Source organism: Camelus ferus, chromosome 3, assembly GCF_009834535.1.
Source record: "Camelus ferus isolate YT-003-E chromosome 3, BCGSAC_Cfer_1.0, whole genome shotgun sequence".
In the NCBI taxonomy this organism is placed as follows: domain Eukaryota; kingdom Metazoa; phylum Chordata; class Mammalia; order Artiodactyla; family Camelidae; genus Camelus; species Camelus ferus.
Window position 1 is genome coordinate 7,910,298 of NC_045698.1, and position 22,702 is coordinate 7,932,999.

Here is a 22,702-nt window from a genome sequence, read left to right on the forward strand (position 1 = left end):
GGCACCACAGAAATAATCTAGGAAAGGTAATTTGGAGACTCAAGGTTTTTCTAACACTCATTTTATTACAATTCCCCTTGTTATTCATCCTTTTATACGTGCTAACATGGGAAGCTTTTGATCTGTTAATCAATCAAGGAAAAAAGTTACAGAAATGACAGAGTAGAATGATTGCATTTTTGTGCAAAAGAGAAGCAGGGAGAGGATCCTCACATATTACACAAATTGACCGGCTATTGGACCAGTAGACCCAGTGGCTGAATCCAATATTTCCCTAAAAAATTCCCCTAGAAACACAATGTACTTCTTTACTTTTAATCACAAATATTCACGATTGAATATTTTTATAGAACATGCCAAAAATCAAGTATATAGTTTATTCCAGTGCCAAAGAAATTTAAAATTGCTTCAAGTGTAAAGCAATAGTTCCTACTTGTTTTTTACCCACATGGACGCACCTCAAAGATAGGTGCTCAAGACTGACACCGTCCCGTCGGCACTGGCCACTGGTGGTGGGCTGTGGGTTACGAGCAGTTACCAGCCAGCCAGCCAGAGCCTCACTCCTGCTCTCCCTCTGGTCTGCATCCCAGTGTGTGGGCGGAGACATTTATCTCTAAGTTAGTGTTGAGTATCTTTTTTGTTTGGTTTTAATTCTGAATTTCCCTCACTGTGGAGCCCCTGAATTATATTGGGATGGACAGAACAAGGAGAATGAGGCTGACAAGGAGCCTTTACAAAGTATCTTTGTGGTCACAGAGATCGAGAGACGTGAATGAGGAGGAAATCTAAAAAGCAGAGATAAAAATGCAATGGACAAAAAGAAAAGCAGCGCTAACTGGAACCTGTTTGGGGGCTTCCTTGAAGGTTATTTTGTTGTGCATCAATCAGTTTAATTTGCTGGATAAATATGGCACCACTCACTCTTGAATCCTGTCTTAACCACACACACATCTGCAATGGCACATCTGTCACCTCCATGTTCAAGCATCTTTAGAATCCTCCTCCAATTTCACTGCCAGGTGCATAACACCAGCAACTCGTGTCTCTTAACTGGTCTCTCTGCCTCTGCCCTCATTCTCCTACCCCTCATGGAAGCTTCAGTGAGTCTTCTAAGATGTACATGGGAGCACGAGTCCTGTACCCCAAGGCTCTCCTTTGTACTCAGAGTCAAACTCAAAGTCCTGCCCGTGGCACGTGCCGGGACGCCCTTCTTCCTTTGTCACTTGGCTGACTCCTACTCATCTTTCTTGCCTTTTTCGCAGGAAGGCTTCCCTGTTCCCCTGACCAGGTGAGACCCCTTTGCTCTACGCTCATTCCTCATACCCTTTCATGATCCTCACCCCACTTCTATCACTTGCTTACTAACCCCCGCATCCAGTCCTCCGACACTCTGATCACAGAGCATCACGCTACTGGGGAAGAAGAGGTAGAGCCTGGGCAGCCGGCCCTCAGGAAGGCAAGCCGCGGGAAGGATGGGTTAGCCGTGCAAGCTGACGAAGTCAAGACCAGCTCTGATGAGGGTCAGGAGAAACCAGACAGCCGCCCCCGGCCCCCTGTATCTGTACTGAGAAGCAGAGGCTGTCAGCAGGCTGCCCTCGACGGTCCCACATCTCCACCCAGGGCGGAATGTGCTCTGTGGCTAAATATGCACGACTGCTTGACGGCTTGTGATTCATTTCCTTGCTTGACAAACAGACAAGAACTTTCTAGCATGGGAAGGAAACAGAGGACTAAGCGACAGTAATACTAATGCACTGTAGCCACAGAAAAGACATAAATTTGGAAGCCAGCACTAAGACAGCTTCCTCCGCCAGTTCCTTCTCCAGCCCTAGTCCATAGAGAGTTCAGAGACAGACCAGGCGACGTTCTTATCTCAAGTACGTGAAAGGAATTTCAGGCAAGAGACTGCAGCTGAAGGGAGTGGAGATTCTTGGGGAGCCAGGGAAAAGGATGCTCACAGGGGGAGAACACACCAGGAATACTGCCACACCCATCTGTTAGCAGGTCCTGGTTTGTGTGATATAATGTTGGTGAATATTGGCATTGCTTTGTAAAGATAGCAAGTGTTTTATGCTCCGAAAGTCAGCCTGGAGGAACAGAAAAGCTTTGGTGTCAAATTTCAACTTGGATATGATCTGCCCTGCCTTGGGTAACACATTCAAACCTTCGGTTTCTCCACCTGCAAAGTGGGCTTGTGTTTTGAGAGGATTAGATGAGGCAAAGTCTGTGAAGTACCTGGAGCCAGAGGGGACCCAATGCTTAGCCCCCAACTCTCCCTTGATCATTCCCAGTAACTTCCAAGACTTTCATTACAATTGCATGATGGCTGCAGTCCACAGTCAGCAGCCATCTGTTAAAGTGAGTTTCCTGTGGGCCAGGCCCTAGTGCCAAGCTATTGATGTATATGACGGCAGGGCCCACACAAAGGCAAAGTGAGTGAGGTCTTCATTCAGTGCAAAATTTAAGCGGATATCAAAAAAAATTCACTAATCATCAGAAATATTACATATTTTTAAATTGTGGTAAAATAGAAATAATAAAATTTATCATTGTAACCAGTTTGGGGGGTACAGTTCAGAAGCATTAAGTGCCTTCACACTGTCTACTAGACACTATTTTAATGCAATATTTTTTCATCAAAATTAATGAAAACAATCCATGATGAAAGAAATATCACAACTTTAAATGAAGATGGGGTCCAATCCTGCACAGCTCAGTCTTACCCTCCCCTGCCTCATCTTAGCCCTGATCGGCACCACCACCACCATGGCCATTTACAGACGGAGAGACTGAGGCTCAGAGAGGCTGCCTCGGTTGCCCAAGATCACACAGCTAGTGGGTTTCCAGTCAGATCTGGACTCGAATGCCAGCTCCTCTCGGTTTGGACCCTAAACTTAGAATGACATCCCATAAGAACATCACACCTATCTCAAAGGCCGTGCATCTGAAGCTTCCAGCGCACAGCCTGGACACAGTCGGGGCTCAGCAAACAGAGCCAGGGCCATTGCAGTTCCACGGGTCCCTCTGCCAGCTCTGCAATCCCCTCCCCTCTGCCTCACCTCTGCCCCTAGTCCATCCTCCTCCTGTGGGCACAGCTGAATCTCAGCTGCACAGGGAACACTGTGTCTCTAACCACTTTCTGCTTCCAGGGCTCCCCGTGGGCTGTACAAACAAATAAGAGCCCACCATGAAAAGGAATGAAGCACTCATGCGCGGTGCCACATGGATGACCCTTGAAAACATCACGCTAAGGGAAAGAAACCAGACACAAAAGGCCATATGTATTGTGATTCCATTTAAATAAAATACCCAGAATAGGTAAATCCATAAAGGCAGAACACAGGCTGGTGACTTCCAGGGCCTGCAGGAGAGAGAATGGGGAGTCACTGTGTAACAATGGGTCCAGAGTTTCTTTGGGGCATCATGAATGTATTTTGGCACTAGATAGAGGTGATTGCACTACATTGTGAAATGCCACTGAATTGTTCACTTCTAAAAGGTTAATTTTATGCTAAATGAAAGAAAAATAAGGGTAGGGAAGGAAATGCTGGGGAGGTGGTGGGGGGACTTCATGCTAGAGTCAAAACTGAAGGGGCCCCTTGGGAAAAGAGATGCATTTTTGCTGCTGGTCTGATCGACCCACAGGCCAGGCTAATCTGATCTTTGTGGCTCATCGTGCTTCTTGGCCTTTGGCTTCACGTAGATTAAAGCCTTTGGAGTGTAAGAAATTTCTAAAGAAAGAAGAGGAAGCTTACAGGCCCTGAGAGGTGACAGGTGAGGGCTGCGTCTCTCTAACAGCCTTCCTGTCTCAGTGGCCACTTGGGTGCTCTGGGCCCACAGCTTTGCCTTTCTGCGAGATCGTCCCCTGCCGGCCTCCGGGCGAGGATGCTCAGACACGTGTCTTCTGAAGGCCTCTGTCTCAGCTAGCAGGGGGTCCTGGCTGGGCACTTGAGGGGACACAGGAGGATAATCATCTCAATCATCTCCCCTCAGACAGGAATGAGCCCTGGAAAATCATAATACACCCCAGCATCAGTTCTTTGTGAGTCTATTACTATGGGTTCTGGCAGAGGACACTTGGCTCCACCTGATTTGGGAAGCACTGGCCTCTTAATCTGTTTCCGTTCCTTGTCAGTGACAAGGGTCAAGGACAAATGACATTAATCACATTTGCTAGTTGGGCTGACGGTGCTGCCTGCAGAGGAGAAATAGGTCAAGTTCCTCTGTGTTCTAGGAAGGAACTTATCAGGACAGCCTGCAAGCCCGCTAAGGAGTAATAGCCCTTCCGGTCCCGTGCAGATTCCAAGGAAAGGCCCGAAACCAGTTTCCTCCAAAAATGCGAGGGAGGACTCACTCCATGCAACAGACCACAGACTTTACAAGGACATAGAGCTTTTCCTTCTTTGAGTTAATTGTTTCTGGCAGTACGCCTCACTGGCTCCAACCACTTGACCCAAACTTGTGCAAAACAGAGAGCTCTCAGCAGTAAGCACCGACTGTGATGACGACGCTTCCGTTTGGCAGTGCCTTCGTCTGTTTATATAAATTAGCCTGCAATTACCAATTACACTGCTGGTCCAAAAAAGGTCAGGCCACACGTAAGCCCAGGAAGAACAATGGTCTGGACACGGAAGTCCAGACAGGGCTATTATGGAGAGTTATGGGGGATGATTAATTAGCTGGCATCTTCCTGGGTATTGCCATTCTCACACAAAATCCTTGTGCTAACACAGCTACTTTCTGGTAATAAGTTACCTTAAAAGAAATGTAATTAGTTTTTGGGATTCATTAGTCCCAGTCTTTGTGTCCACAGTGCAGCATCTCCTTGCTAGCTGAGTGCCTGTTATTGGGGAGTAATGGTGTATTCGTACCTCTTTGAGATAATAACGAAGGACGTAGGATTAATCTGAAGTTCTGGCATGTTTGTCCTTTTACTAAGCAGACTGAAAAACTAAAAATGAATTTATGATGCAGACAGAAAAGCAGTGTCCTGAAAATCTAGTGTGGAAGGTTGCCAACTCGTTGGCATGCTACTCCTAACTATTGCTTCTTTTGCTTAATCCTTTTGGAGGCAAGAAAATGTAGACCAGGGGTGAAATCTGGACAGGGCTGCCCTCTCTGCAATTTCCTCAGCTGAAGGAAAATATTTTAGTTGGCAATTCTGGAAGCATCTGCCAGCTCAGAACAAGAACTTTCTGAGAAGAGCTACAGAATAATGATTTTTACTTTCAGCAGCTTCCCCAGTTCTCTGTGTCCAGAATACGCAACCTTCTATGAGATGATGAAGGACCTGTCACAGAGAGGCAACCTGGAGCCCCAGGATGCAGGGACCCAAGTGGTGGGTCCCTATATTCACCCCCACTGCAGCTCTGCTTTCTATGATCCCGAAGCCACCAAGGCTCTCTGAGTTCAGAGACCCCATTTCTCACCCCTCCCTATCACAGCTCCAGAGGGTGATGGAGAGGAGCTCAGGGAACTGGACCTCTCGCCCAGCCTCACAACTCCCCTTGCCACTGCCTCACACTAGCTGGGTGCAGCAGGGTTGTACATCTACTCTTCACTCTGAATCCACAAGACAGTGGACAGGAGGCATGATCTCTGCATTAGTGCCTTTGGAAATGCATGGCTCTCATTAGTTATGTCTCTCTTTCCTCCAAGAGCAATCATAACTGAAAGTTGGAGATCTTCATAAATGTCACTGAACATGGGCTACCCTGCACAAAGGCTGTGATGTTCTTCTATGAGTTGTACTCATCTCCTTGATTATTTTGTCCCAAATTTGGTAAATGCTGGCTTTATTTTAAAAGAAATATCACTTTGAAAAGGGAAAGAAAAAATGGTATGAAAATAGATGTTAAAATATTCGAGAGGTTTAGTGTGTAGGCAATAAGTTAAACTGTTTGGCAAGCTCTTTCTTCTTCAATTTATGGTTAATAGACTTGTTTCTCTGCTTTTCCTCCAGGGAAGCTACTTCTGATGCAATGCAATATAATTTGGGAGGCAGAGGAGGAAAAATTATATTTTTAATATCAAGAAGTTATGAAAGATTTTTAAGAAAGAACCAGCTCTTACAATTTGCTTTTTATTTATTGGGGGCTAACATTTTATAACCCAGTGGTTTATAGGGGAAGATATTAAACATTATTGTCTACCAATTGGGAATTAACTCATGGAAGATTTGAATATTCATATTCTAATAGGAAGAATGGCTACTCACACTGAAAAGATAAAATTTAATATCTGCTTGTCTTTTTAAAAGAAGCCCATATTTGCAACCAAATTATAGGATAAATAATTAAACACAAGTTTTAGCTAGATCCTGCAAATTTTCATAATTAAGTAGATCATATTTTGCAGAAATAAGTGATGGAAACTTTAAGAAGTAATAACATGATGGGGTATTTTATATTAATCATTTATATTTAAGGTGAAATCATTATACTCTCACGTTTTCTAGCTTAGGGAAATAAAATAATGTTTGGGGAGAAATGATCTCTATTACTGTTTCATGGAACATAAATGCCAGGAAGAACTTTGTGAAATTATACTTAGTCCTCTTGGGGGGCATAGAAAGGTCTTCTGAAAGAATTGAAAAATAAATTTTTTTCCAGACATTTCCTAACAGAAAGGAAAAGAGAAATGCAAAATCCTAAAGACATGGAAAGCTTCCAGGCTATAAGATGTCACAACAAACCAATGAAAGGTAAAAAGCCTTTTTATGTAAAGAAATAACGTATCAGTAAGAGGAAGGAAAAAATGAAAATACTGGGAAAAAAATGGCTTTCTGAGGCATTATTTAGGAAAAACACACTTCATTTTGTCCAGTTTTGGGGTAGCCTAAGTGGACTTAAATGTACCAGTCCATTTAATGACATTTTCCATTGCTTTGATGGCCAACTCCACAGACTGTGTGTAGTGTTTGTTCTTCATTATAGCCCTCAGGGGTACCAGGGGGCCCAGCACATAGTAAGGACTCCAAAGAACAGATGTTTACAGAATGAAACTTTCAGTCAATATAACTAACTCCTCTCATTTGGATTCCCTACCACCAAGTGACTTTCTAATTGAACTGTGGCTTTTTAGTGGCTAACCTGTAGAGAACTAAAGCGTTGGTATAAGATTAGACTTAGGGGGTATCCATGAAAATGCTCCCGCTCAAATCTCTGACAGCAGGAGAATCATTGATCGACATCAATTGTCAGCTGCTGTGCCCTGAAATCTGTCCCTGTGTTTGCCTTCCTGCAGAGGCCTCCCCTCCCACAGAGGCTCCCAGCCAGCGACTGAGCTCAGCAGCAGTGAGAAGGCAAGATGTTCCAGGGAAATGTGGGGTTCCTCTGATGGATGACTTGGCTCAAGAACTCTCCAGCGGTCTCACTGAACTTCTTTAGAGTCTAAGACATGTTCAACCAACCAACTTTCCTTCCTTCCTTCCACTTGAGGGCAGACCTACTTCATGGTTTCATGGCTCCCAGCTCTTCTGGTTCCCTCCCATTTTTCCTCTTAGGTGTTGCTCCTAATGAATTATTGTGCATGGATTCTAATTCCATCTTGTTGAATGCTTCTCAAGGATTCCTCAGTGTAAATAAACACTTGTATTCTTAAGCAGCTTCTCATCTCTGGCTTATAGAATCTGGTGAAGTTGGAGGAACCCAGCTGTGGCATCCTGCCACCTGGGACTCCCTCCTCTTACTAGTTGTATCACTTGGGGCAAGTTACTCTTGCTTTTATGAGTAGCAGCTTCTCGCTCTGTAAAAAGGGATGGGGACTCCCACCCTACTAGGTGATTGGGACAATGCATTAAACGGCATGACCATGAAAAAAGCACAGCATCGCGAGGGGCTTTCAGTAGGTGCTGAAACAAGAGCTACCTTCCTCCTGATGGGCTTGTAGCCCTAAGGTCAAGTCTCTTACCAGGTAAGGCCCAGGGCCAGGCCCTAGAGCCTAAGGGATTCAAAGGTGAGCCTTACTTGTGGATGCCTCCTTTGAGGAGGCCTTATTTGGAGATTCCAACTTGGGGCCAGCTAGCAAATATCTGGACCATGCTTAATTTTTTTCCCCCCAACATTTCATCAAGGACATCTAGGCCAAACCTCTCCTTTACAGCCATGGAACTTGAGGCCAAGATAATGTAGCCTAGTTCCCCTCAGGAGAACGGACAACAGGATGTATCAGTGTTAAGGCTCAGATGCAGACCTTCTGATTCCAAATCAAAGACCATCTCACAGATACTAAATAATTAGTATTTAAGATGAACAGGTACAGAGATTTTCTAAGAACCCTCTTTGATTGTTAAATCAAGTTATCGACTGCATGAAAGTACAAGAATTTGATACAGTTAACTATGTAAACCCTAATTCAAGAACAGATTCATTAATTGGGTTTTATAATTCTTATGTTGCTATAATAAAAAAATTTTTGAAGTTCCATTGGTGACTACCTTTCCTCGGAGGTAAGAAAAGGTCAGCGTGTGGCATATTTTTATGATTACTTCCACTTCAAAACTGAGGCAAAAAGCTAACATTAGCTATTTTGGTGGGGGTGGGGCTAGGGAATAAGTGTGATTTTGGTTTTATTGTACAATAAATCAAAATATGATTCATACTGGTCAACATAACCTTGCTAGAAGAATGTTTTAATTTATTAAAAATTATTTTCCAAAGTGAGAACAGACCGTGAAAGCCAACTATGATCGTACTATTATGGGCTGAATTATGTCCCTCCCAAACTCCTCTGTTAGGTCCTGACCCCCAGTGCCTCAGAACGCCACTGTGCTTAGAAATAGTCTTTAAAGAGTAATTAAGATAAAATGAGGTCTTTAGCATGAGCCCTTATCTAACATGACTGGTGTCTTTAAAGGAGAGGAGATTAGGACTCGGATGCACAGAGAGGAGACCAAGTGGGGAAATGGTGAGAACATGGCTATCTGCAGGTCAAGGACAGAGGCCTCTGAGAACCAGCACTGCTGACATCTTGACCTCAGACTTCCACCTTCCAGAACTGTTAGACAGTAAGCGTCTGTTTTAGCCATCCAGTCTGTGGTGTTTTGTTACAACAGCCTAAGTAAACGAATCATATAAATCACTATCTCCTTCTGATTCGGCACGAGAAAGTGAGCTAGAAGCTTGGGATGCACTTAGGGAGGCTGGAGCCCTCGTCACCAATGGAGCTGCTGGTGGGCAGCCCAACCATTCTCTCTGATGGGGCTCTGAGACCCCCTACTCCTTCTTCCCCCCCTGGATTCTGTTCCCTTCCTTCAAAGAGGACCATCACTGCTGAGTCATACTCAAGAAAACCATTCACTTTTCATCCATAATAAATACACTGACCAGGACTGGAGAATGGTTCAGGTGGGGAGCATCCCCCTGCTTTGGGAGCAGGTGTGGGAAGATGGTGCGTGAGCGGGGTGAGTGGTGTCGTGTCTGTTCACAGCATCCACCTAGACTAGGTCCTTCCCTTTTCGGTACCTGGGTAAGAGTACTCAACTCAGCTGCAACGCAAGCCTGGGATAAATCGAAAGCTCATTAAATAAGTCTTAAAATATTTTTCAAAACATATCCTGTTTATTAGATGCATAATATTGGCACCCAACTGAACCTAACATAAAAATAGTAACTCCTCTTCTTTCCTGTGTCCAGTGCAAGAGTAAACCAGATAAAACAGATATCCTAGGAGCCCTCTGGCCAGACTGTGATTATCACTAGTACTCCTTTTTGATGGGGTTTTCTCAAGGTCACTCCAGAATTAGTGGCACCACGGGACCAAGCGCTCATCCATTAAATGGGTTAAAATGACTAATTGAGGGTCTGAGTTTAATTATGCTCATAAGCAAAGGCACACAGCAGCTCCTTGGACAGCCTTAACAATATTCTCACGTACACAAAATAGATGGATAAAATTAGGGTTGTACATTGTTGTCCTTCAGGACAAGATGCTGAAGAGGGAACAGAATAATAAAAATAAATAAATGACTCCGCAGCACCAGGAAATGAGCAGTGGATGTTACCAAAGCCAGCCTTATGCAAATACTTCAGTCGGAAATCAACTCCAACGTACTCATGACTAAATGAAACACAGCCATGCAGTGAGGCCGACTGGAGTTGTACTGAGCTGGCAGATTAAAAAGCAAAAAAGGGTACCTACCCATCAAGGTTTTATCTACAGTTCACATTGAAATGCTGATAATGGCCACAAAGGGATCTTGAGGACATTGATTTGTGATACTTTTTTTTGGGGGGGGGGGCAGTTAGATTCATTTATTTATTTTACTGGAGGTACTGGGGATTGAACCCAGGACCTCGTGCATGCCAAGCACGTGCTCTGCCACTGAGCTACACCCTTCCCTCTTGATCTGTGATACTTTAAATGGGAAAACACAGTCATGTCTCACACGAAATCCAGAAAGCATTCATTCTGTACACAGTGGCGGGGGCCAACTCCTTTCAGTGAGACTTAAATCATGTCATGTGCTCTGCTCGAGACCCTAGGATGACTTCTGGCTGTCCATGGTATCCAGCAAATTCATATCCCACAAATCCTCACAACTTTCAGAAGCGAGTTCAGAGTCAGGAGGGAAGGGAGGTCAGCTCATAAACGGGCAGAAAACACGAGCGTGGAATCCAACGTGGGGAGATGTTTATTTGACAGCCACCCAGTCAGAGCGGTTGGATTTGAACTTCCTTGGCTAGGCAGCCTCACCTGGGCTGGCAGTCACTCTCGCTCCAGGGGACGGGCTGCCTTGTACCTACGGAGGGGCCCGGCCTCGTGCTTAGAGAAAAACGGCTTTCTGTCTGGGTCTTCTGTTCGGTGTGTGGCCACTGTGTGGGGACAGGCTGCTTCTCTGAGTTATTCAGCCGTTTCTTCTCCCTGGGCTGTGTCCCCTGGTGGCTCCTCCGTTTGGCAGGGCTCTCTGGGCTCCTGACTACGGTGGCTGTCCCAGGTTCCCAGGGAGGCCAGAAAACAACATGATACTATTCTTTCATAGCTCTGGAGGTCAGGAGCCCCAAATCAAAGTGTCAGCAGGGCCATGTTCCCTCTGCAGGCTCTGGGGAGGAACCCCCCTCTGCCTCTCCCTAACTTCCGGTGGATGCCGGCAGCCCTAGTCACTCCTGGGCTCACGGCGGCATCACTCCAGCCTCCGCCTGTCTTCACAGGACCTTCCTCCCCGTGTGTCTCTCTGTGTACCTCCTCTTCTCATAAAGATGCACTCATTAGATTCAGGGGCTACCCTAATTCAGTGTGACCTCATCGCAACTTAACTAATTACACCTGTGAAGACCCTGTTTCCAAACAGGGTCACATTCTGAGGTTCCTGGTTGACACAGACTTTGGAGGGGGGGCCCTTATTCAGCCTCCTGCAGGGCCCTCAGCCACAATGAGCTTGTCCACAGGCTGAGTCCGTCCCACCTTCCCTAGGGAGCCTCCAGGCTGGGGCTGGTCAACCCACGTTTTGACTGAAGGTGATGATTATTCCAGCCACAGGTTCCAGGAAGGTATCTGATTACACGTGGTGCAATGAAACGATCGCAGGTACACAACGGGGTCCATTTCAAGGGCTAAATCGCTTCACTGAGGCCAGAGGAAAGTGGTCTCCCTGGAGGGATCCTTCATTGTAGAGGAGAAATGACCAGCACAATCACTTCATGCATAATTGCATCCTAAGCCGTTCTAACAGTTTCCAATTTTTATTTTAGGCCATATGTGTAAATTTTTAATTAAAAATTAAAGCTTTAATTGAGCTGAATTGGAACAAAAGACAAAATTAGAAAAGGGGGAGAAAGGAGGAGGAAGGTGAACATCAGTGTGTGTTGAGGGTGGGAATGGAGGGGGCAGGGGAGGACGGGTGCAGAGACAAAGCCCACCCCTGCTAATCACCCCCACTGGCAACTCCCACCGTCCCCGCCGGCCACGGCCTCCTGGAGTTCCGCAGTCCAGCTGTCATGGTTCTCATCCGCTCATTCCTCCAACAAAATTTGAGATCTTTTTTTTTTTTTCATTTCTATTCTCTTTTCTCAGTGATGGACAGATATTTCAGGAATAGGTCAACTCTTGAAAAATTTCATTTCCTATCCCCAAAATGAATTTTAAATGGAAAAGGACTAAGGAACTGACTGTACTTCAATTAAAAAAAAATCTGAACAAGTATATACATATATGAAACTGAATCACTTTGCTGTACATCAGAAACTAACACAACATCATAAATTAACTATACTTCAATAAAAAATGAAAATAAAGTTTCTTTCTAGTTGAAAAGAAAGAAAGAAATAGAAGGACTAAGGGTATTAACTTTTCATTTTATATTTTACGTGTGCTTAAGTTTTTGCTACGTCAACAGGACATGCCAACTTCCTATGGAGATTCACCATCCCTTTTCAAAGAAGGTGAAGCCAAGAGGCTCTTCTCTTTAGCTCATGCCCCGTGAGCTTCAGGATGGTGGCACAAACACCACCATCGATATTGGTATACTGTATACGGCCAAAGGGAAGGCTCAAGAAACTGGACAGAGTCTTTTAAGACTGCTGAAATTGTCAGAAGTTTGAACAGTGTGAGTGTTGTAGGTTTTAGCTTACTAAGGCATAGGCCTTTTTTTCCTAACTTAAATTTCTCTCTAACAAGCTTTTGAATATTTAAGAGCAGTACAATTTGCATTTATAATCATTTTTTCTTTCTGAAAAATAAAAGGTGTACTTTTTCAGAATAGTAATTGCTTAAATTCTTAATCTCGGCCTCCTTCCCTGAAATGACATAAACAAGTTTGAATTCTGTGAAGAACAAAAATTAAGAATAATGATCTCCGATAATGATCTGATAATTTACTTTTATCTATTATAAGCTCCTACTGGAGTTATAAGCTACCCTAGGCTAGGAAATACTATCCCAGGAAAAGAGTTTTATTTTCTTTTTCATTTCATTTTCCTCATATACTCTTGAAACTGTAGCTATAGAAACAAGCCAAAAATATTAACTCATTTAAAATCATCAGTAAAAGAATGGAGGAATCTAAAGACTGGAAAAATAATGTCAACTCAACTATCTAGGACATGTCTTAAAATGTAGTCTTACTCTTTAAAAAACAGCCACTCATCGTTCTGTTTAAATTCAACAGGGAAGTAGAGAGAAAGGATTCACATGGGGTTACGTGGCTAACTGTCCAGGTCCCCTGCCATCCACACTTTTTGTTTTGGAAAGAGGAGAAGAGAAAGTAAGAAATAAGAGGGAGGGAGAACACAGCTGGCAATTAAGGGCAAAAGGGATGTTGGCTAAGTAGCTGCTACTCAGCACATGTCGAGAAGCAAATTAAAAGAACCAACACAAAGAACATGCTGTGCATTTGCTGGTCGGGTGGTTGTCTGTGTTGTTCTACGTACAGATCTGTCAGTCTCATCTCACACAACGTTGTATTTCCCCTGCGTGTGGTGCAGTGGGGATGGTCTGGAGCCGGAGTCAGGATGGGGGTGAAAATCCTGGCTTCACGACTTACTACGCATGAGCGATTGAACTTATAATAAATACGAGAATAAATGATGTATTTGGAGCAGAACTTCCTTGCCTTGGAAGTCAGGGATTTTATGAATAAAAATACTCACTTTAATCCTACAGAAAAAGTCATGTCTCTGTTGACAATGTATAAAATAATTTAATAAATATCTACTATGTTGCTGGGTCATAACTTGGAATGATTGAACAAATAAACTGTCCCTCCCACCCTACATAAACACACACACACACACCTCCACACTCACACACACACCCCCACACACCCACACACACAGCTTCCTTCTTCCATTTCTCTGCAATTCTTGAGAAAGGAGACTTCGTATTCCAACTCAGTATCAGGAATAACATCACCTGAGGACAGATCCTCAATCCAAAGTAACGCACATCACATGTGAAATGTATTGAATAGTGACCTCACGCTACCTTGGTACTTGTATTTTTTTTAAACTTCAAAGTATTGTTTGATAATGAATGGTCACAAGAAAAAATAATCTCAAAACAAATTTAGAACATGTATAATTATGGCAAGGACTGAATTACATTCAGCTCCTAACAAAGGCTGTGGAGAATTTCTATAAGTCGAAGTATGTAAAGGGAAATAATTAAAAAGAACGTGAATACAACAGGATGGTCCTCAACAATAACACCTTGCTTTTCAAAATGTTTCCCTAATAAAGATCTGAAAAAGGAAGGGAAGTTGAGTAGTAAGAAATATTTTGTAAATATTTTATTATTTTTTAAAAAATACTAATTTTCTTTGCCTTGACACAGCAGAATATCCAGAAATCACACCAAGGGAACTGAACTGCTTGCCCGTTTTGACACTGAACCTGGCGTATATCTAACGAGTCATAATTCTCTCCAGAGTTTTGTGTTGAATTCCTTAAGCACACACACACATAGACACACACACGGCACACACACACACACACAGGGCACACTTTGTAGATCAAGTGTAACTTACTGTTTTCTTTTACCAGATAAACAAGGAAGGTCCTAAGTCACACGCTTATGTTTTAGCCTGATTTTATGGAATATGGTAGCGGTGGTTACGACACATTGGAAAAGATTTATAACACGCAACGGTGGCATTTTTATATAAATTAGGTGACTTTCAAGAGTAAAAAGATAGGCAGACACTGGGAGGAAATGTCTAACGGTGGTTTATCTCGGGGGGGGGCGGGGACTGTGGGTGACTGTTAATCATTATGTTATGTTTTCGGTTATTTGGAGTAGTCAGCAATGAACACGTGTTGCTTGTAAAATTAGTAAGAAAACAATAAATTTCTTTAACAGTGAAAAAAGAGATTAAAGCTATAAATGAATAGACCAGATCAAGGTATGTAAATGTTATATAAACTCACTATATAATCTTCTTGTACAAATTCATTGTCTCATTTTTTATATAAAACATAAATTTAGTACATAAAAATGACTAGAGGAATAATTGCTGTGATTTTATTTTCTGCTTTAAGAAGCGCCAAAGAACCGAATTCTTTGTAAATATTGTGATAGAAAAAAAAAGTTCTTTGCAAAGATAGAAGCCCAGTTCTGTTTTCTACATTGAGATGATCTGCCTATTAAGCTACATTTTAAGGATTATATTCAAATCATTTCTGCAGTTCCAGGGGACTTTGGCTGGCTCTACTGCATTATCCACAACTTAGCATGGTTATGTGTGTCCGATATCCTCTTGGTTTTCTGAATTTGATTTATTAAACCTCAGTTACATACGAATAATGATTGGTGCCATAAAACTTCTCCAAACAATTTGGTAAGATACTGAAACTATCATTTTAATAAGAATTGGATGACTGGAAAGACGAAAAAGTTTCAAGATGAAAAGCAGAATGAACACGTCAATAGTTAAGGAAATCGTTCCCAGAGCCACCAATCAGTGATGGTTACATTTAATCGAATGGAACTAAGTGCTGATATTTTACTGTTGTCTACAGGAGGCACCTTACGAATGAAGCCTGCGGGGCAGCCCAGAAATTCACAGCTCCACCCTTATTGTCACCGACCCCTTCCCACCTGCCTCCACTCTGTCCTGTACACTTGCTCCCCGACAGAGCTGATCACTGTGTTCTCTTGGTCAAAGCTTCTCCATCGCTCCCTACTCCATACAGACAGACTCCAGTCTATTGTTCTTAGTTCTGCTTTGGAGGCCCTTCATCACCTGAAATGGCACAACTAAGCAAGCGGTATCTCCTAAAGTCTCCTAGGTTTGTTGACTGACTACAGATCCTGGAGTTCTCTCATGTGCGTCAGAGCCTGCCCACCACTCCTTCCGGCCTTAACGCCCATCCAACGCATTGAATGGTGAAGCCCTTTCTTTGCTGAGCCCCAGTCCCACCTGGCTCTTGAAGCCTTTTGTGACCACACTGGCTGAGTTAGCCACTAGCTCTTCCCAGTCCTTCCTTCTATGCTATCCCAGTCGTAGCTTTGTATTATACTGAAATACAATGCTAGGGCCATTGTCCTGCACTGGTTTAGGAGTTTCTGAAGGGCAGGAGAGGCTGCATGTTTATTCCCGCCGCCCTGATCCTTCCCTGGCACACAGCAGGCAATTAACAAATGCTCACGGACGAAACTGCTGAAAGGCAGGGACAGCAGGCAAAGTAAGTTCTTTAATGTAAATAAAGATCTAGGCTTTGCTGGAAAAAATTGAGAATGTAAATAAACTTACACACTGAAATCTAAATTTTCCATCATTGTATAAACATGTACGACTCTTTGGGGGAGTTTCCAACATTGGGCCTAAGTAAATGGTAACAGGAGAAATTTTCTGAAACCGTTCACCTGCTGAGTCTTTATTGAGAAATTAATTTAAGCCCCTTCCCAGGGTTGTTTTCTTCCTCTGTTAGTCCAACTGTTCATTAATGTGGAGTGATTCACGAACACATTCAAATAAGTGAGAAAAAACTATATTTTTTCCATAAGAAGGGCAAGAGTTTAATGGATTAAGAGGGAAGTGAAATATTCACCATATATTGATGAATCTTGCTTTGTGACATAACAAACTCAGAAAAGCGGGAAAACCCTAAACCTGATTTCATCTGGACTAAGAAAAGCTGATGAGGCTACATGAAACTCTAAATCAGATGCCCCTTTCTCCTTCCTATGATGTGGTCCATCCTGGCCAGCAGCCGAAGCAGCTCGGGTCCAGTCTCCGTGTGTGTGAACTTAGCCAGACGACCCACAAAGGGAACCTGGGAACCTACAGCGGTCTAGTTTCTTCACCTGACTTTTCATCAGATGAAGCTGAATGCTCGTGACATCAGTGCCCTACATCCTTAAGTCAAACATCATGAATATACAACTATGTTCCTATATTACTCAGAGAGAATTTCAGTTGATGGGACTAAACAGATCTTTACTGACTATACGCCTACAATGGGCACCTCCTTCCATGATCTCCATTAGGAATGATTCTTTACCAGCCAAGGATGCCAAGAAAGGAACCATATGTAATAGTTGCAAGTAAATGAAATAGAAAAACCAGGTAAAAAGGGTCAGAAGTGTCTGTAGTTTTAGCTTTGGAAGAGTGATATTTCTTCTGGAGGGGCAGGCGGTTTCTGAAGGATAATAGAATTTAAGAGGTTATAAAATGGACGTCTCAATAGGGCTTTTGGAGAACCGTAAATCTGGCTTATGGCGGAGCCTATCCAGAGAAATCGTGCCTAAAGATCATTATTTCATGACCTTGAGGAAAAGCAAAATTGTCAGAGGGTTTCTCATTCCTGCCCACGAATGCACGTCGATATTTACGGAGGCCAACTTGCTCTGTCTCCCTTTGTGCATTCACATGCACACAAACACACATGCCCCTCTCAAGACGGGAGGCTGAGAGCGCTGTTATAAATATTCATGAGATAATTATTATTAATGTCACCGAGGTGATTCTGTTCCTTCTCAGTGGAGACTGGTTCCTCCACCTAGAAACTGATCAACTGTAAGAGGAACGGCAGCTTTGAGGCAGCCCAGATAAAGCAATCTCGTACGTTTTCCTTTTGATACATAGGTTATTTGAATAGGTATTTTAAATCACCCCCATTCCATCATTAAGTTAACCGGCAGAGATTTCCACCTCTGTTGGAATATGCAACATTCTTGGGAGCACAGTTTCCAGAGTTTGGAGACAGAAGTATACCTTGATTATTACATTCTTTTCTAAGAGGAAAAATTAAAGAAAACATCCAAAACATCTCAAGAGACTTCTGGGTGATGAGTTTTGTAAAAATGCACTGGGAGATAATTACAACACATTCGCTACTTTTATTATTTAAAAAAGACATTTCACACCATGGGCCTTATTAAAGAGCTGTTTTTGAGAATTACAGGCTCTTGCAGTCACATAGAAAAATAAGAAAAACCGAAATATAAAAATAGCTACTGGTGACAGTTAATTTGATCTCTAGGTGTTTGTCATAGACTCTCTTCCCATCTGTGGGTCTGCCTGGTTATTCTATATGCATAATATATCATAACAAGGGAAATTACTGTGAACTATTATTTTCCATCAAAGAAAACTCATTATTTTTGGTTGGAATAAAAATGTTTATTTTTGGCCCAAGACCTAAGCGGACGTGTTAAATAAGTCAGGACACTGGAAGATGCATATACCTTTTCAGCACCTCATTAGAAATGATTTTTGCTAGCTTCCTGCAATCCATTGCCATATCAGTATTCATCTTTCCAGAACACTCTGGTGATTAGCAAAACAGCCATTAAAGTCACAGAAGCAGAAAGCGTGTGACGTCAGAAGGAGGTGGCAACGACGCGGGACTCACCTTAGGCATCCAGTGGCATTTCGCAGCACCTGTGAGGAGTGCAGCTGGATCTTCCGATCGTCCTGGAGGGGTGAATTTTCCCAGCCTGAGTGGGGGATGATCACCGCGTTGGTCAGCACTGCCAGCGTGTCCTGGATGATGGGCATTTTGAGTGCGTCGCAAGATGAGAGGTTCCAAAGGACTCCTGCAAGAGGCGCACAAACAGAGCTGTCTGACGCCCACTGTTTTCTCGCCTCTCAACACCGTCTCCCCTGGTCAAGTTAACAGCACAGGCAGGAAGGACTAAGAGAGCCTCTGCACACGTCTGAGAGCGTGCTTTCCATTTCAGAACATCTGTGTGAACCCATTACAGAAGTGCTGTGAAACTCCGACAAGGAGGCAGAAGAACCGTGACACGATTATCTCTGTTCCACTGAGGAGAGTAACCAAGGTTGACAGCGCTGATTGAACTGAGGATACCAACCAGGCTTCCACCCACAATTGGCACGATACACCCAAGTACCCAAATTCTAACCAAGACCAAAGAGTTGTGAAAGCTATCTGAAATGGACTAGTAAGACATCTTTGTTTTATCCAAGTCCTCAGTATGCACCTGTGGTCTATTTATTCGCTTAGCTTCCATGTAGAACCAGCCACCATTGAGCAGGACCTTACAAGAACCCAGGATCAGCTCCGATGATAGTGAGCTCTACAAGAAACTTAAATTTACTGTCCCTTGTGACAATTCTGTTTGCTTTTCTCTGAAAACAATGCTCATGGATGACCTATCATTTGTTCCTCCTCATACAACAACACACAGAGCAGTAGAAAGTGGAGGGCATGTCAACAAATGACAAAGAGACTTTAAAAAACTTTAGAAAAGCCTTAAATATTACACACATGTTATAGTATCATTTGAATATGCTTCTAAAATAATTATTCTTTTTGTTGTTCAAAATAGTACACATAAATTTAAGAAAAAACAAAGAATAATATTCTCTTTTCTTATGAAAGAAAGACTATATTTCCCCCTAAGACTAACCTAAAGAGACCTCATCATGCAGATACTGGGAATAAAAAATCATAGTTGTCTTTAGAAACACAACACAACTTTCAGCTTACTTATTTAATACGCTTTCAATAAATTTTAAAATGAGATTGTGTTTCCTCCATCATGGTATGAGTAAACAGAACTCACTTATTTCTGAAATTTATTAGTTTCTTGCAATGCACCTGTTGAACTATCCAAGAGCATTAACAATAGTCTGAAAGTCAATAATATTGATTGTTACTAACTAAAATGACAGCTTAAAATCAGTTCTATAAAAATGTGACTATAGAGACAAACTCTTCAGAATGCCTTTCAAAATAACATTTGCTGGGAATCTTATTTAGGTAAATGCAAAGGAAACAAAATGCTTTTGGTACCCAGAATGTATAATCAATCCTTCAGTGTAGGGGGTTGCCTTGAGGGCAAATCCTGCTAGCCTGTTTTTGTAAATAAAGTTTTATTGGAACACAGCCCTGCCTGTTCGTTTACACTGTCTAACTCTGCTTTCGTCCTATGAGACAAAAGCTGAGATTTTGTAGCAGAGACAGCCTAAACAATGTACTATCTGGCCTTTTACAGAAAAATTTTGCCTACCTCTGCCTTAGCAAGTGGACCATTTCCTATGCATTTCTGTGTGCATGTTTGCATTGTCATTAGTGTCCTAAATTGAGCATACCAAAAATGCTCATTGGAACACAGAAATGTTCATCTGCTCAAAATATGTACTGACTCGGACAGATGTGAAATGGTAGGAAGACCTTCACATGCATTTATTTTGATTTAAATAATATATGAAGCTGTTTATTCAACCCATTAAGAAATGTCTTACTGAATTCTGCATAATCAAAATAATCAAAATGAATATTTTGATTCATTTGTAGTCTCACAACGATATTCTTTTTTTCTAGTAAAATCATTAGTTTCAGTTTTAAAAAAAAGCACATTAAAATGAAATTACTATCTACCCTTGTATTTGAGGATAACTTTTTAAAATATCACATTAAAGGGTTTGTGTCTGTTTTTTAAATTGAAATATAGTTGATTTACAACATTGGATTAGTTTATGGTGTACAGCAAAGTGATTCAGTTGCATTTATATATTTTTTCAGATTATTTTCCATTATAGGCTATTTTGTTTTTCTAAGTGTATATGCACATATACAGACATAAAACATGAGTATTTTTCATTCTTACATCCTGATTTGAAAATACAAATACATGAAAACTGAGGCTTTTAAATGTTTTACAATATGGATGGTATGGTTTGCTATAAAATACATTTCCATGAAACAAATTTAAGACAATCTAAAGGCATTCTATTAGACCAATTTTTCCTGTTTTTTAACAACTAGAAAAGAGATAGGAAAGGAAAGGGGTAAAGTCAAAGAAAAGGTAAAGGACTAATCTAATATCAGAGGAAAAGAGAATGGATGAAAAGAAGATGGCATTTCAGATGACTTGTCACCGGGCTGTTCGCTCCATCACCTTTCTCACGAATCCATTAATCAGTGTAACCTAATTCCAAGTCAGGCGTGGACAGAGGTTCCCTATCCACATCCCCTCCACCTTTCCAGACTGGCTCCATCTGCGCCTCACATGCCAACAAACTTATCACAGCGCTTTGACCCAAATCTCTGAACTTTCTGCCCAAGATTATCTCTGCAACCTACACATGCTTCCCGGACTTCAGAGAACCACAGTGGATCTCCGGTCAGAGACAGCTTAACCACCTCTGCTTGGATGATGACTTGGCAAAGTGCATGCAACAAGGCAGGATTTCTTTGGGGGGAATTCAGCAAACCAGTGTGTTGAAGGCGGCCCTCAAAACTGTGAGCTTTGGTTAGATGATCTGGACACAGAGGCATGCTTGAGTGTAGAATGAGCAGCCTCCGGGGACACTGGGCTAAAGGCTGATGTGTCTGGCAGGAGTCAAAAGTGGGAAGCAGCTGAGAACTCTGCATCTGTCTTGCTAGAGACACACACACACATGCACTCACGCATACATACACATGCACATTCACATCCATTCACAGTCACACACATATACTCACACACATACACACTCACACACACAAACACACACCCAGTGGTCCCTGATGGAGGGAGAGAGATGAGTGGAGAAAAATGGACGTATCCAAGGTTTCTTTGTGAACAAATGAGAAATACTTGTTTCGCGCACATTTCTCTTCACTCCTCTTTCTTCCGCGGTGGTGTTCTGACATTCCCTGCCCATGCAGCAGTCCAGTCCTTCTCCCATGAGTGCGGCTTGGACACAGTGCCTCGACTTCCGATCAACAGAATACTGAGGAGATGACAGAGTGGCTCCTGAGACGAGGCCACAGAAAAGGCACTGGGGCTCCCTCCCAGCTCTGTCTTGGATTGTTTGTTTGACAGGGAGCCTGCCATCAAGCTGTGAGGATTCTCATGCAGTACCATGAGGAAGTCCACGTGGAAAAGAACCAAGGCCTCCAGCCAACAGCCACGGGAGCGAACGGTCCTGGCAGTGGATGCTCCAGCCCCAGTCAAGCCTTCAGATAATGCCGCCTCATCAGCATGGTACCCTGAGCCAGAACCACGCACACCTGCACTTCTGGGCTCCTGCCACTCAGATATGGTTGGGATAAATGTTTATTGTTTTAAACTGCAAAACTGAGGGTTGATTTGTTACACAGCAGCAGGAATTAACACCCATTCCTTTTCCTTCCAGCTCCTTTCCCTCTGTCTACTGGACTCACTTTTTCCCCTGTATAACACTTTTTTTCTAGTTACATCTCTCATTCTGAGATTCACTTGTTTTATCACTCTCTTCAATTCCTCCATCCTTTTCTAAAGTCTATTGTGAGATTACAGAAGATATAGGAAGCGGAATCCAGCTACATTTTGTAACTAAATTTAAAATGCATCTTAATTTGGATAACAAACGATATTTCATCTTGAAAAATGTATCCTTCTCCATATTTGCAACTTATTAAATGGCCACTGTCTTTAATGTGGAATAATCTTGTATTAGTTCCTGACTGCTGCTGTAACAAGTTGCTGCAAATGTAATGTTTAAAACAACACACATTTATCATTTCAGTTCTCCAGGTCTGAAGACTGAAATGGGTCAGCAGGCAGTGCTCCTTCTGGAGACCCTCGTGGAGAATTTCCTTGTCTTTTTAAGCTTCTAAAAGCTGCCCACATCCCATAGCTTGAAGCCGGCACTACTCCGACCTCAGCATCCATGATCACAAACTCTTCTCTGATTGATCTTCCCCCCTCTTTGTTATAAGGACACTTGACACATGGAGCCTGCTGGATAATCCAGGATAATCTCCCCAATTTCAAGATCCTTAACCTAATCCTATCTGCAAAGTCTCTTTTATTACGTAAGATAACATTC

General features: G+C 42.6%; 1 protein-coding gene across 3 annotated transcripts in view; it reads right to left on the minus strand.

Annotated features, from left to right (window-relative positions):
* Positions 1 to 22,702, minus strand: part of CTNND2 (catenin delta 2) — an 886,845-nt gene that overhangs the window by 152,329 nt on the left and 711,814 nt on the right. For all 3 annotated transcript variants that reach the window (XM_032470087.1, XM_032470083.1, XM_032470094.1), the window contains one exon: positions 18,291 to 18,474. In XM_032470087.1, the coding sequence (XP_032325978.1) occupies positions 18,291 to 18,474 (184 nt within the window). The remainder of the gene's footprint in view (positions 1 to 18,290; positions 18,475 to 22,702) is intronic.